General features: G+C 37.1%; 1 protein-coding gene across 1 annotated transcript; it reads right to left on the reverse strand.

The window, feature by feature from the left end:
• Nucleotides 1-7,588: 7,588 nt before the first annotated feature.
• On the reverse strand, nt 7,589-13,532 carry LOC145785293 (uncharacterized). The gene is made up of 4 exons (XM_082596964.1): nt 13,316-13,532; nt 12,441-12,530; nt 11,249-11,520; nt 7,589-7,700 (listed from the first exon to the last, which is right to left on the reverse strand). The coding sequence occupies exons 1-4, from the start codon at nt 13,530-13,532 to the stop codon at nt 7,611-7,613; spliced, it is 669 nt and encodes a 222-aa protein (XP_082453090.1). The 3' UTR covers nt 7,589-7,610.
• Nucleotides 13,533-14,530: the final 998 nt, after the last annotated feature.

The following is a 14,530-nucleotide window of genomic DNA, read 5'->3' on the forward strand; positions in this document are numbered from 1 at the left end:
TAAAAATTTAAAACGCCCGAAATGTTGACACTAAACGAATGCTCAGCAACATTTCGAAAACAAACTGTCTTAATGTTTTGGTTACATTAACCAGACGCTCTAACAATTTTGCACATAGCCTAAGGACTTCTTCTTTTTGACATTTAACTCAAATTTGTCATTTTGTGAAATTATCTTTTTCCATTCGTTTAGGGACTGGACATTTCGTGCGAGAGCCTTGTTTGGTTTTACGCTTGCAAGTCAAAAATACAATGAAATGCAAGAAAAATATTTTCATGACAACTTCGTTTCAGATTCATCTTCTTCTTTTACACTACTGGACATTTGTCTGGGATGCTGTAATAAGTTTCGCCAAGATTTTCCACTCTATCCAAAGTCATCGCTATAGCGAAATCGCTCGGGCAGTCGCAGTTACGCGCGATGTTGCTCACTTCTTGTCCACTGAGGACACGTGGCCAGATCATAAAGTTTGTAATGTTTCCCCTGTGAAAATGTTGAAGTTAAGAAGTTGTTCTTTACAATAAAAATATTGCTAACTTTATATTCAATAAGGAGCAGACATCCGCAAATACAATTAGTGAGGAGAGCGGGCCATTTCTTTAACACAAATATAAAATGAAACAAAAAAGATGTAAATTCCAAATATAAATTTCTTTTTTTTTTCTTTAGTTTGTTAGTCAATGGCTAGCAATCTAATCGAAATTTTCCAAATTAAATTGTGTTTGTTTTTCAAAGCTTGTGGTGATGTTAAAACGTAGACTAATGTGTCACCTGGCGAAGGAACGTAGTAAAAAGGCATAAAAATATGATATTCAAACAATTTCATTCAGGCAGCTTGCAAAAGTTGGCAAGATCTGCACAATCTGCAGAATATAACAAATCAGGTCGTATTTCCCGGTTGCCATGGGCAACTAATTGCAATCCGTTAAGTCGTTTTCAGAAGCAACAATAAGTAGGCCTACCACTGCTTCAGAAGCTGCTTTTGTGTGCTACTTTTTTAGTTGCATTTTGAGCTCTATTTGAGTGCTGCTTTATGCGGTTTGCTGGCTACTTACAAAAAGCTTTGATCTCGTTGAAATTCTCCAGATTTATCATGGTCTTGTCCTAACACCAGTTTTCCTCCTCCATTCAGTTGACTTGTTGATGTTGAAACTGTTTCCACTTTATTACCATTGACATAAACGCTTCTTTGATTTAAAGTGGAAGAAAATGTCAGGCATAAGTGGAACTGAAATTTTCACAGGAGAAAGTTATTTTTTTATTTTCTCTGCTCAAAATAAGAAAAGAAAACTACAATCTTCAGTATTATACTGTATATACGAAAAAATGTTAGTAGCATTTTTGAAGTCTTCAGTGTAACCCGAGCTAGAATCGAACCACGGTCTACATCTAAAACAATGGCACTGTCCAGCAGCAGTGATGTTAATCTAAAAGAAATTACACAACTTTGGCATCGCAAGGGGCTGAAAATCGATTTCAAATTCGGACACGCAAAATTCATCAAATTTTGTGCTTCCTTTTAAAATAAAAAATTCTTGGTTGGTTTGAATTTTTATGTTCATAATGAGAAATCCTGTGATTCTGGAAGTTTCGCTTACTTGTAGTTAGAGATGGGCTTGATCTTGAAGATCCCAAGTGATCTTGAAGATCACAAATGATCTTGATCTTAAAAATCACTTTTATTTTGGTAACTTTGACCTAAATCTTTTCGATCTTTTGTTCTTTATGATCAAGATCACTTTAAAATATAAGTTGACTTAAAAGATGAAGGCATTTTTTATTACTAACTATTTTTTACAACTACTGTACGAAGTAATTGATTGACTGAATCATTATCCTCGGATTGGGAAAGTTTCTTGCAGAGCTTAATCCTGGAAGTTTCGCGTACTCGTAGAGGCTTTGAACCACTGACGCAGGCCGCTCGCGAATTTTTTTTCCCACGAGATTTCTGTCTCATTGATTCTAGTCACTCTAAAAGTAAGATTTTCCGAAAGTGTTTTGAGAGATTTGTTGATTCAGATTGCGAAATAACTATTTGCCAATGAAATTCTGCAATGATAATAAAATATAAGCTTTCCCTAACCCTACTTTTTTTGAAAAGCTCTTGTGCACCGCAAAAATTAATTTAGGGAAAAAAAATTTTTGTCTTCGACGGGTGTCGAACCCTCGTTCTCACGAACACTAGGCAAAGGATGAAACCACTGAACCAACCGTGTCAACGAGAAATTGTTGCATTCAGACGGTTTTAATACAAACTTTTACCAAAATATGTAAATGAGACAAAAATCTTGTGGGAAAAAAAATTTTGCGGCCCGGTCACCGAGATTGAAAGAGTGAAGTTTCCGATTGTTGTTGGCGGGGAGTTATTCCATCCACTAAGTATCGCTGAATGTAGGGCAGCCCTTATATTGCGTTGCTCAAGCGTACACTCCGAGAGTCGAACCAGCGTTGCTTGTTCTTGAAGCTTCTTCGTTTACAAAGTCACGCGCTAACCAACTGAGCTATCGGCATAGCATCTTTTCACATATAAACTAGGTGGGCAATTGCCCACCTAGTCCCTTTGCTTGCCCCCCTAGCCCTTTCTTTGCCCACCTAGTTTGAATCTAGGTGGGCAATTTTTAAGACCTAATTTTTGTTTAAGTTAGATCCAAGTTAAAGAATGAACAGCTAAATGGAAAGCTTCAGCATACATTTAGAACTTATCAGCCTACCTTTGACTTTACTTATAATATCCTTAATGTTCCATTCAAGCAGATTAATTATTATCAATTTGTGTTGTGAGTAGCCTACCTCATATTTTGTGTGAGATTCTAAATGTCTGAATTACCGAAGTTTGTTTCCTGATTTTATTAAAATAAAATACCATCAGCTCTTTAGAATCATCTAATTCTGCAAAGATTCAACTCATTGTACTATCTTAGCAGTTGTGTTTCATATAGGCTATTATCATAGTTGTTTCTTTTTACTTTAGTACAAGAGACCTCTGCAACTAAATGTTGCTAGATTAAATTTTATTAGACTACACAGGCCAACAAAAAAGATAAAAAATTTTGTGTCTGCAATGTAAGATGTGATTTGGGGTATATTGAGGCTGCTGATTTCAAAAATCACAGATTTTACCATCACATCAAGTTTTTGAGATCTTTGCATGATATTTTTTCTCATAATTTTGGCTTTTTGGCCGAATTTTCTCTTACTGTTATCGTTTTGTAAAGACCTTATGAGCCAATAGTGTTTGAAAATTTGTCATAATCATGGAAATGATTTTATTTTGTAACATTTGGAGATGTATGATGACACTATGACCATTGGGGTGACCGACCTATCTTCAGAAGGTACACTAGTCAGAAGACCCCCTAGCTAGATAATCCACTGGTCAAAAAAGTCACATAGACCGTCTGGCTAGTCGACCATCTGTCTATGGTAGACCATCCAACTTTGTATTTTCTGAGAACTGTCCATAAACCACTCCTTACAGGCAGGGTTACATTCACGTTGTCAGTACCACTCCACTTTTGATATATAACATCGGTTATATCTTTTTTGCTGAACGTGGATATTTAAGCTTATGTGAAACTTGTGTATAACTCATTCTTTTTTGAATTTTCATGTATTCAGATTTTTTCATATTATCAACAGGCCCGTAACTAGCTTGGAGCAGCAGGGGGGCAAAAAGTATTCTAGAGGGGGCCCAACTTTTACCTTCCGTATCATGTACGAAAACGACGTTTGTACACAATGTGGGTATATTTACGCAAGAACATTAATCGTAGGCCTAATACAACGTTTACATTAGGCTAGTTTATCATAGAAACAGTCAGTGGCGTAGCCAGGAATTTTGAAAGGGGGTGGGGGTTGACGGCCGACGGGCAAAGACCGACGGCGTCTTCGCCAAAGGCGACACCCAGCAGCGGGGGGTCTGGGGGGCCTCCCCCAGAAAATTTTGAAAAATTACTTTGAATTTGGTGCATTCTGAAAGCATTTTCAACAAACACGTGGGTATAAATATTCCTGTAAAATGGTGCTGTCCGGTGGCATAGCAAAAGGATAAGATCATGTTTTCTAGGGCATTTTTCGGTAATAAAGCTAAGTCTCTATGTTTTCTTGTTGCTAATTCCTGGCTGAGATATTTGAATGCTTGGTATTGGCAAAACTCGCTCTTTTAATGCAGTTTCGTTTAAAATTAGGCAAACTTTGTTTTAGAGACAACATTCTACCACACCCTTAAACACACAATGTTTACAATTAAATAACACAAGAAAATTGAGTATAAAACTGAAAAGTCAGCGAACAGAGCTAATTAACATAATTTTTTCCAGGGGGTGCCAACATTTTTGCAGGGGGGGCTTCGCCCCCCCCTGCGCCCCCCCTAGTTACGGGCCTGATTATCAAGGTGTTATTTCTGTTTGTGGTGTGAATAAGTGGCAGGATGGCATCTTCAAGGAGAAAATGTGAAAATGACCCTGATGTTTTTTGTTACATATGTGGCAGTTATACTGTTCCTAACCAATGGCAAACCATAACAAATTTTGTGAAACAAGCATATCTTGCAAATTCGCCTGGGTGATCAGGACAAATCATGGGCTCCACATACTGCATGTAAAGCTTGTGTGGAAAACCAAAGACGATAGATCAATGGAAATCCTAAATCAACTCACAACATTCACGAAAATCATGCAAGCGAAAGTTTGTCCCAGAGTAACGTTTCCCAAAACTGCATGTTAATTTCCTTTTTTCTGTAGAACTGAACCTATTTTTAAGTGTCTATTCTATTCAATTTCTACAATTTTATTTTTCTTTGCTGGCGCAAACATATAGCGAATGGCATTACAAACACACAACTGTAGCACCAACAAAAGGACAAGATGGCAAAATCAAAAGGTTTAAAATATGCATTGGAGATTTGCACAGCCACCAAACCTACTTCTTAACACGAAAAAAATAACAATGTAGCCTACTCTTGAAAAAAAAGAACGTTGAACGTTTACTGTTAGCAGATAAACTTTGAAGAATTGGGTTCAAGTTACCAGACGTCAATAAAAAAAAAATAAAATAAAACAGATCTTGAAATACCTCAATGTTTTCATTAATATTATACTTGTAGCTATGTCTTGTGTAGACTTTAGACTTTATCGTGATGAATTTAGACTTTATCGCAGACCTTGTTGACGAAAAAGGGTTCAAATTCCATGAAACGCAATAGTCTACCAGTACCAATACAGATCAAGAGTCGATTTTACCAATTTTTACCAAAAAGGCATACAGATATCATGAAATCCTGATGTGATACAAAAAATCTGATGTAATTTTTGAATTCAGCACCCAAAATATACCCTAGAAAGACATTTACTATGCTGACACAAAAAGTGTGTTGGCTTGTGTTATTACAGTATTTATAAAATATTGTGGGCAGGGATGAATATAGGAATCAATTATGGGTCTCAAATGTTTAATCTAGGTATAATATGCCTTTTTACCCACAATTTGCCTAAAAAATCTACATTTTTAAGCTTGCATAGTTTACGCTCGGGAAAAATGCCCTTTTTCCCATCATTACGCGCGAAAAGTGCCCTTTTTAACATAACTCTCGCGCTAAAAGTGCTCTTTTTTAAAAATTTGCCCACCTAGTCCCAATTTGTGAAAAGATGCTATGGCTATCGGGGTGGAATAGTGACAATTACTAACATTGAGCATCTGTTAAAAAGGCATACTAAATGAAAGTTTCTAACGGGAATTAAGCATTGAAATGAGTAAACTAAACATTCAAGAATACATTTCAAAAAAAAATTACCGAAAAAAATTTGTTTTCAATGGCGCTGGTAAGGCCCAAAGTCCAATGTTGCATTTATTTTCATTTTTTTCAAAATGACCAAAAAATGCAAACACTGCTGGAGAATACGTCACTAAAGACAGCAATAACAAAAGCCACGTTACCACATCTGATGTTTTGAGCAAACTGTCTGATGTTTTGATGTTGAAATGTGTTGTTTTGATGTACATACATACATAGCCTACAGTCAAATCGCCGCAGTAACAATTATTACGCGATTAGCTGATTGCTATAGTCTTTAGTGACGTAACTGTACAGTCGCACGCTTCGCTGCTCAGGCCAAGTTCGTTTTGAAAGCTCTGACAAAAGCACGCGCGCAATGGTGGTCAGACCGCAATGGGGCAAAATTTTATTGAAAATTGTTTTATGGTAGCATGTTAAACACAAAAAACGTGGAAAATCGCCAAGTCAGGTTTTTCCTTTAGTATCCCTTTAATAGGATATGTGTCCAAGAAAAGTCGATTTGAAGTTTCAATAATTTGATCTGTGTTGCTATTTTTTGATTTAAAAAGTTTTCTGAGTTCGTCATAATAAGTAAGTCAACTTCCGCGAATACTTTATGTTGACGTTTCATAAAAAATAATTCAACTTTGGTCACAATTCTATTTGGTGAATTCCAGTGTTGTACTCGGCAATGAAATAAATTGACGGCGTCAGCGTCAGCGCGAATTGCCTAAAAACTTTACGGCATAAAGTACTGCGTAAGCTCGTAAAGAAATTGTCGGCGACAGCGTCAGCGCTAATTTGTAGCGCTATTTTAGCCAGGGTCTCACAAAACGGAAGTTTTTCAACCAAGTTTAGACTAAAAAAGCTATAAATAAAGAGCAGGTTTTATGTTTTGAGACTGTATTGTAACTAGCTGCTTTAGCTTATTAGTTATTTCCTTGGGGACGCATAATGTTTGGGACGCATAATGTCCTTTCCAAGTGAAAACATGCGTTCCACAGCAGCGCTGAATGGTAGGCTATTGGTGTGTTGTATTTCAAAAACAAGTCTTGAAGACGTTTACTCGGAAAGGTATCACTGTTCCAAGCGTGCTGTGATGGCTTAGCTGCTTAGCATATATATATATATATCTGTTCCAGACAATTGTTCACCTAATCAAACGTCATATAAAAACCGTTATGGTCTACTTAACCTAGCTGGCATCTTAGGCTACGTCATGGAAGTTGCTAGAAAATGAGCCAAAATTGCACCATCGTTCGTAAGACTTGTGTTAAACCTGTTTAAACATGAAACATTGCACCACCACCTTTGAACACCTGTTTGAATTGCGTGACAATGTCTTTCATTATTGCGTCACAGTTACTGTTTACGTGAGTTTGAGGTATTGCAATGTATTCTGGTCATTCGTGAAATGGTTGCTTGAGAGTTAGTCGCACATTTAACTGTTTGCTTAGTGCTTGCTAGCTGGACAAAAATTCCGTCTTTATCTAAGTAGTTTGTATTGTAGTGACAGGTTTTAGTGGCGTACCGTGTTGCGTCCCATTTCGACAGCCAGGTGGCTAATTTTACAGAAATACAATTTTGAATAGGCGTTTCAGAAGAGTGTTTCTCTTTCGGTCATTACATACAGACGAACGGATTCGGGAATCTTATGTTACAATTTTCCCACGAAGAGATTATGGTTTACCGCTGTGACCAATATCTTTTAACGAAGTCCACTGCACCAACATCGCTCTTTTCAAAGGCATAGAGCTCTTGAAATAAAGTACCTTCAACCACCGCGATGACATTCATTGATTTTTCGCTTTCTCTCTCTGATCCCTCGTTCTCGATATCAGTGATCACCATTTGGCGAACTTCTTCCGCTTGTATTGCAGGTAGCTATTCCAACCAACGCGAAATCGGGTAATTCGGATGAGTCGCGCTGGCCAGAATACATTGTGAAACTCTTATTGTGAAACGAGATTTTCCATGAAAACAAAAAATGACGCATAGCGCTTGACGCTTAAAATCGGTAAAATAATTGACGGCGCTATCACTTCCGTCAAATAAAAAATAAACTGACGGCACTAGCCTCAGCGTCAACAAAAAGTTGACGCCGTCAAATTGACGGCGTCAACGTACAACACTGGTGAATTCCAAAAAAAACTTTTGCTTTCTTTGATCTAATTTTAGCGGTTTATCTGACCTCAGAACGTTTTTGACGGTAGGCACTTTAACATTACCCACTCGTCGAAAAGTGCCTGCTTTTCAATGTGAAATTGCTTTGTGTTTTAGTCACAATTTTCCTTATAAACTCCATTGATTGCAGTCATTAAAGTGCCCCTGACAGGTTGGATCCAAGTATAGTAACTTTTTATAGCATTTCCTAGCGCAGAATTACACTTAGCGAACTTTTTAATCTTAACCTCGTAGCTCGACTGGTTAGGGCGTAATTTAATCAAACGACTGCTCCGCAGCGCCACCACAGGTGAAACTCCATATTTCACTGCTCTGGGACGACTTTGGTGGTATTACGTCATCCTAAGTGGACGTCGTTAGCAACGGATGAAACAAACGCTTCTTGTAATTGGTGGATCACAGTTTGGTCGGAGTTGGTACAAGTGGTTGCTTTTTTAGAAGATTTATTGTCTTTTGCAGTTTAATAAAACTGTACTGGATACGTTCCTACAAAACCTAAAATATACTTGAAGTGAAAAATGAAGAAATTGTACGAATCATTATTCATATTTAATTCATCATCACTATTCAAAAATAAATAAAAGTTCTCTCTCTCTCTCATAATGTGCCTTCAGTTGGCCATTGAAATCCTGTGTAGCCTAACGGCCATCTGGATCATAAAAATTGTTTCGGATTCGCCAAACAATGCATGACGGCATCACAATCCGATTGTTGCTTCCGAGAGCAGTACCTTGTAGCATACACTCCAACACATGCCTGTAGGCATTTTTACTTGAGTGGTATTAACAAAATCATCTTCAGTGAAGTGAACATATACGACTAGTTTTGTATGGCCCATCCCATTTTCGAACACTTGAAGAAAACTTTGACCATTTTCTTCTCAGTACCTTGTTTTGTGGGAAAAGAAAGCACACGGTGTTTGTCACTGACAATGTCACATAAACAGCAATTTGTAGGCATTGCCTCAACCATAAATTAAAGGTACTGTTTGTGAGATACTGTTGTTACACTGCAAATGGCTATAGCCAGATTAGGACAAATAAAAAAGTGTGAAAGTTGTAGCCTTATGAAACTGCAATTTCAATTGAATTGAGATGCTGTTTGAAAAAAATAAACTCAACCTATTTGATCGAAACCTGATAGCAATAATAAGTTCACTTTTTCATTTCGGTAATTCCTAATTTGCACATGCTTTTTTAGACCAACAGAGCCCCACACATTCACGTTTTGCAGTAGCCGCACCATACTTTACCAAGTCATCACAGAGAAAGAATGTATCCTTCCCGCTTACTGTGACGTCACAGCGGTGTTGCCGTTTTTATTTTCGCAATTGAATGAGTGCCAGATTCGCCGATGTCAACGAAAGTTTGCAAGCGTGTAACTTAGTAGCCTGTTGATATTTTTTACGATTTGCTGGTCAAGGAAGTTTGTTAGTGTCATCTTTTTGGTATCTTAGGTAAATTTAGCGAATTTATTTACCTGTCAGAGGCACTTTAAGATCCTTCTTGCACTCAGTTCAGTTGCAGTAGAAAAAATAGTATTAGCAGAGGGTGGGAATCGAACCCACGAAATCGAAATTACTACTCCTCTGCCCTAACCATTACGCAACGGTGGTTGTTGTAGCGAAGCATTCAGTTAAATTTCTTTGTATCAAAATTTTTCGATCAGAATATCACGTGTCGAGTCACATGACTGAAATCAGCTGAATCGCGAGTACGCTTTTCGACGAGTGGGTAATGTTAAAGTGCCTACCGTTTTTGACAACAGACAACAGTCTCAATGTTGCCAGATGCGTGAATGGTGCAATAAACATGGATATAATATAACTTAGACTTAGTTAAAGTTGAAAATACTTAGTAACACAAATAAAACCTTCCCATATAATCCAGACAAAATTTGGTAAAAAATGATGCAGTTGAAAGGTGTTTTTTATTTTAATAAATAGCATTAAATTAATTGCAAATTTTGTTACTTTTTTAGTAGCCTACTGTAATTACCCTCGGCCTTGGTTTGACGTTGCGATTCTATGCAAACTAAGTTACGACAAAGATCGGTAGGCCTAATAACAACAGTAACTAACTTATTGCAATTGTTAGGCCAGCAATCGAGTAGTTAAAAGTAACAGTTAGCAATAGCCTACCGTACCAACTATCTTTAACCAGGCTCCAATTAAAAATTTGGTTTTTGCATCATCATTGATCAAAAACGTCACTTTTAAGTAAACAAAAAATGATCTTGATCTTCAAGATCACATATTTTTGGATGTCTGATCTTGATCTTTAAGATCACATATTTTTGGTGGTCTGATCTTGAATTGCAAGATCACATATTCTTTTTAATCTTGATCTTTAAGATCACCAAAACTGGTGATCTTGCCCATCTCTGCCAATATACCATATGCTACCATCCAAAGATGTACAAAGATCCCATACTGACTGACGCGGAAGAACAAGGCTGTGAGCTAGGCTATATATGCTATAACAAAAGTGGTAAATGTTATTTTTATTGTGATTGTAATGTTGAAATTATATGTCTTTGATATGTGGTGTGGTATCCAGATGCAATATTATAAAAGGTGAGTTAGCGAATTTCATCCCAGCTGTCTTTTATCACGTTGCTTATAGTAAAATTAGGTTTTTGTTTGCAGCATCATTGATCAAAAACGTCATTTTTTCAAGTTTAAAAAAAGTGATCATGATCTTCAAGATCACGTTATTTTGGTGAAACCAAAACTGGTGATCTTGCCCGTCCCTGTGAACCACTGACGCAGGCGATGTCACCGAGATTGACAAAGTGAAGTTTCCGCCTGTTAAAGTGTCGTTGTCGGGGAATTATTCCATTTACTAGGTTCCACTGAATTTGGAACAGTCCAAAAATACTTTTCTCAAGCGCACGCCTCGAGAGCCCAACCAGCTCCGTTATATCTTGAGTTTTCTTCGTGCGCAAAGTTGGGGGCTTCACCAACTGAGATACCGGGGCGGACTCCGACCTCTTCAACGTTGTTTACTTTATAGGGCATAAGAAGCAGAAGTATCATCGGCTAGCTATCACTTGAAAACTGAGCGCCGGTTTGACACTGCTCAAGAGCATGCAGCTGTGTCTTTGGCAGGACACTTAAAGGCATGCCTGAAGGTAAACACGAAGATTGGCTTCTTTGCCTTTCCGCCTACTTGATCCACATCTGCAACCACCTGGCGTCAGTTTGGATCAAACAACAAAAAAATTGAAAATTTTTAAAGCACGATACCGTCTAATACTGGCGACAGACTAGCCTACAATAGCGGTTGATACCTTTGATAATGAAGATAACAGCGGTGTAGAAATGTACTCTTTCTGATCATGCACGTAGAAGCTTAATCTGTCTGGATTCGTTATAAAGAAGAGAGTTAGCGCGTTGTAATGTCCTGCTGCGTATCCAAGAGGACAAATTGCGTTCTTAAAATTTGTGGTTTCGATCCATCCACAGATAGTTCCTGATTTCATCGTGGGAACATAATTACGGTACCGCACGTAATCTTCCGTTTTGAGTTCTCGTGGGAAATGATGCGTTATCATAGGACAACCTGAGCATGAACGTTAATTAACGAATGGTGGAACTTCTGATCCACAACACATACCACCTGCCACCGCTATGACGCAATAATAAGAAACAATTGTAGTGGTTTAAGTTGAAGACTTGAGTTCAAGTTCAGACGATTGAAAAAGAAATCAAATACTTCTTTTAAAATTTTGAGAAACCTGGAAGATATTTGTAACTTTGGTCAAAGCTCCAATCAAAAAATAAAGAGCTCAAAATGTAGGCTAGATACTAAACTCATGTTCAGCAAACAAACGTTTCAAAAACTATACTGTCTTCATCTTCAGTGATATAAATTTCTGAAACGTTTGTTTGTTGAACATGAGTTGAGGATCTAAATTTCGGTCTCTTTAATTTTTGATTAAGATAATTTGACCTAAACTTCTTGTTGTAAAACAGCGTAAACTAATTAATGTACGGTACGGTAACTCATATAAGTTAGTAGGCCTATCGTTCAAAAGTATTACCAAAGTCTTGTATAAGTAGGTTTGCGATATTTGTGATGCAATATATGACTTTGGAACATGACATGATGGGATTAAAGGTTGTATAAAAGTACAGGCTATCGGGAGAATACAAAGAAAGACATGAACAAAAGATGCAGGATTTTGCGAAGACAATTTCTCTTTGTCAGATACAACGGAAGTTGAAGAGAGAGATTTGTGAAAGAGAAAAGAGCAGTGTAGGATGGAACGCTACATCAAGAAAAAGAAGGAAAGCCAATAAGGGCATGACAATAATGATGGTATCTGCAAAGACGAAAAACAAGTTTTATACTATGAGATTGAAAGAAAGCTGAAGAGAGAGAGATGTGTAGTAGAAAGAAGAGCAGTTTTCCTATCAAGACCAAAAGAACAACAAACATGGTTTGAACACAGTATTTACACATTTCAATGCATTAATTACTTGCTGCTGGCTTTGCAGTCAATAATTGTTTCACTTCATCCAGCTCTTTCAGAATAGTTTTGTGGTTTGTATTGATCAGATCCAAGCTGTCTGAAAATAAGTGAAGTAATTTTATAAACCCATATTTAACGTTGTATCTGATACAAAAAAAATATTGCTTTTCAAACAACAATATCCAACTGCCATACAGGTAGACAAACTTCATTTAAGGTTTTTTACTATATCAACTGCAGTTGATATTTGAGGAAACGCTGAACGACTGTGAAGACGTGGCAAGACAAAGTGTTGCATAATAATTTTTCAAATACGCAAATGCATGACTGATCTCTTCCACTGAATGTTAAACTATCAACTAGGCGAATGTTTCCATGTGACCACATGTCTGGTAAACAAGCGTAGCTTTTTATGTCATTTTATAACTGACCTTAATGATTCAGCATTCCCGTACCCCCTTAAGAACAACTGACTTAACTAAAACACAAACCAAGAAAATATTTATCAGTTTTCCTCAACAGCTGTTGATGACACAAGGTAGCCTGCAACCAAATTTAATAATAAATGTAGTCTATCATAACCATAAAATCATTATTGTCAGTTTGCGCATTTACTCAGTGTACATCAGGCCCAGGGACGTAGCCACGGGGAGACTTGGGGAGCAATCTTACCCCTAAAAAATTGTTTTTCCCCTTCTCTCCCCAAAAAAATATGCTTTAATACTACAACAACGTTTTAACGAAATTGTACGTTTAATGACGTTTATAAAACGTTTGGCTGCATTCAGTAGCTATATTTTCAAACATAAAGCACCCCCTCTAACGGTTGTTTTTGTCCTCTATCATCTTCTTCATGTTACGTCACTGATCAGGCCTACCTACCGTTTATAGCTTGAGCGGCAGTTTCTTTTATTGCGTCAACGTCGCTCTGTCCAGACCAAGCTTTCCATCCAGAGTTTTCCCTCAGAACAGTTTGTTTCGTGCATGTTGGAATTTCATTGGTTGATTGCTCATAGAAGCGATATATAGTCGTTGCTTCTATCGTGATTGATGACAAGACAGAAACTAACAAAAGCCGTAACCCAATAACGACATGCATTGTGATCTAACGCGCTTTATCTGTGAATTGTGGAAAGGTCATTGATTTTTAGGAATTTTTTAAGATGAGTTTTGATAACATATTTTTTATCTGTTGTCACTTTGCACATCGAACGTTAGACAAAAAGATAAAAGTAGCCTATCTTTAGAAAAGTCACAGATGTCAAACCCACCAGAATGCTTGCTATAAACGACTTGGTCACATTACTTGCAATATGAGTAAATTTATTTTCACAAGAGTCTTTTCAATCGATTTCTATTTGTCATTTTTAGTTAAGTTTATCAAAATAAGAAATCATCGCACTCAAAAAGTTTTTTCCGAATAAGTTTCTAGTCTTTATTATGCTGTCATTAGTCTGTCATTATGCTGTCACTTGTCTGGCTGTACAGTGCCAAGAGAATGGAAGAATATCTTTTTTTTTTATAAATATTGGACGGCTGTAAAACAACTTTATTTCGTTCTTATTGCATGTCGCTTTATGTACCTTGGTGGTGGAACAGGCAAAGCCGTTCCAGTTTGAAGCATTTGAGTGCTGCCACGATTCATTCCGTGTTTCCACAATCTGACTCGCTATGCCCGTTCCCATGAACAACAAGTGATGTTGGATTATCACTAAATTTTGAAAGTCATCCTTTGCTTGGCCAACAAACCACACTATTCATTCTTCACATCGCTTCATGAACATCTTAATATCCTCTGACTGTTTAGTTCTAATACTGTTCTAATACTTCTAATATAGTTCTAATACTGTTTAGTTCTAATACTCGTGAATGTTCCAACTCTCAATGAGCTTTTAGATCATCGAGATACTTACAGTCCATGTACATCAAATCTTTGCTTTTCTGTGAGTGATTTTGTACCAATTTCAATGCAAATAAATATAACCTAGCTCGGCTACATCAATCTCTGTTTCAACAGAAAAAGGCATTACAATTGCTTTATGTTAACTGACACTTTTTGTTCAACTAATTCTACCGAATACGCTGTTTTCAAACAAC

The sequence above is a fragment of the Aplidium turbinatum genome, chromosome 16 (assembly GCF_918807975.1).
Source record: "Aplidium turbinatum chromosome 16, kaAplTurb1.1, whole genome shotgun sequence".
NCBI lineage: Eukaryota > Metazoa > Chordata > Ascidiacea > Aplousobranchia > Polyclinidae > Aplidium > Aplidium turbinatum.

Bases quoted from the DNA above. Each gene is read 5' to 3' on its own strand.
- LOC145785293 (XM_082596964.1), bottom strand. From the start codon at position 13,532: ATGCATGTCGTTATTGGGTTACGGCTTTTGTTAGTTTCTGTCTTGTCA. The intron at 12,531-13,315 runs GTAGGTAGGCCT...ACTTATTTTCAG, and splicing joins TGCCGCTCAAGCTATAAACG to ACAGCTTGGATCTGATCAAT. The intron at 11,521-12,440 runs GTAATTAATGCA...GTTCATGCTCAG, and splicing joins GACTGCAAAGCCAGCAGCAA to GTTGTCCTATGATAACGCAT.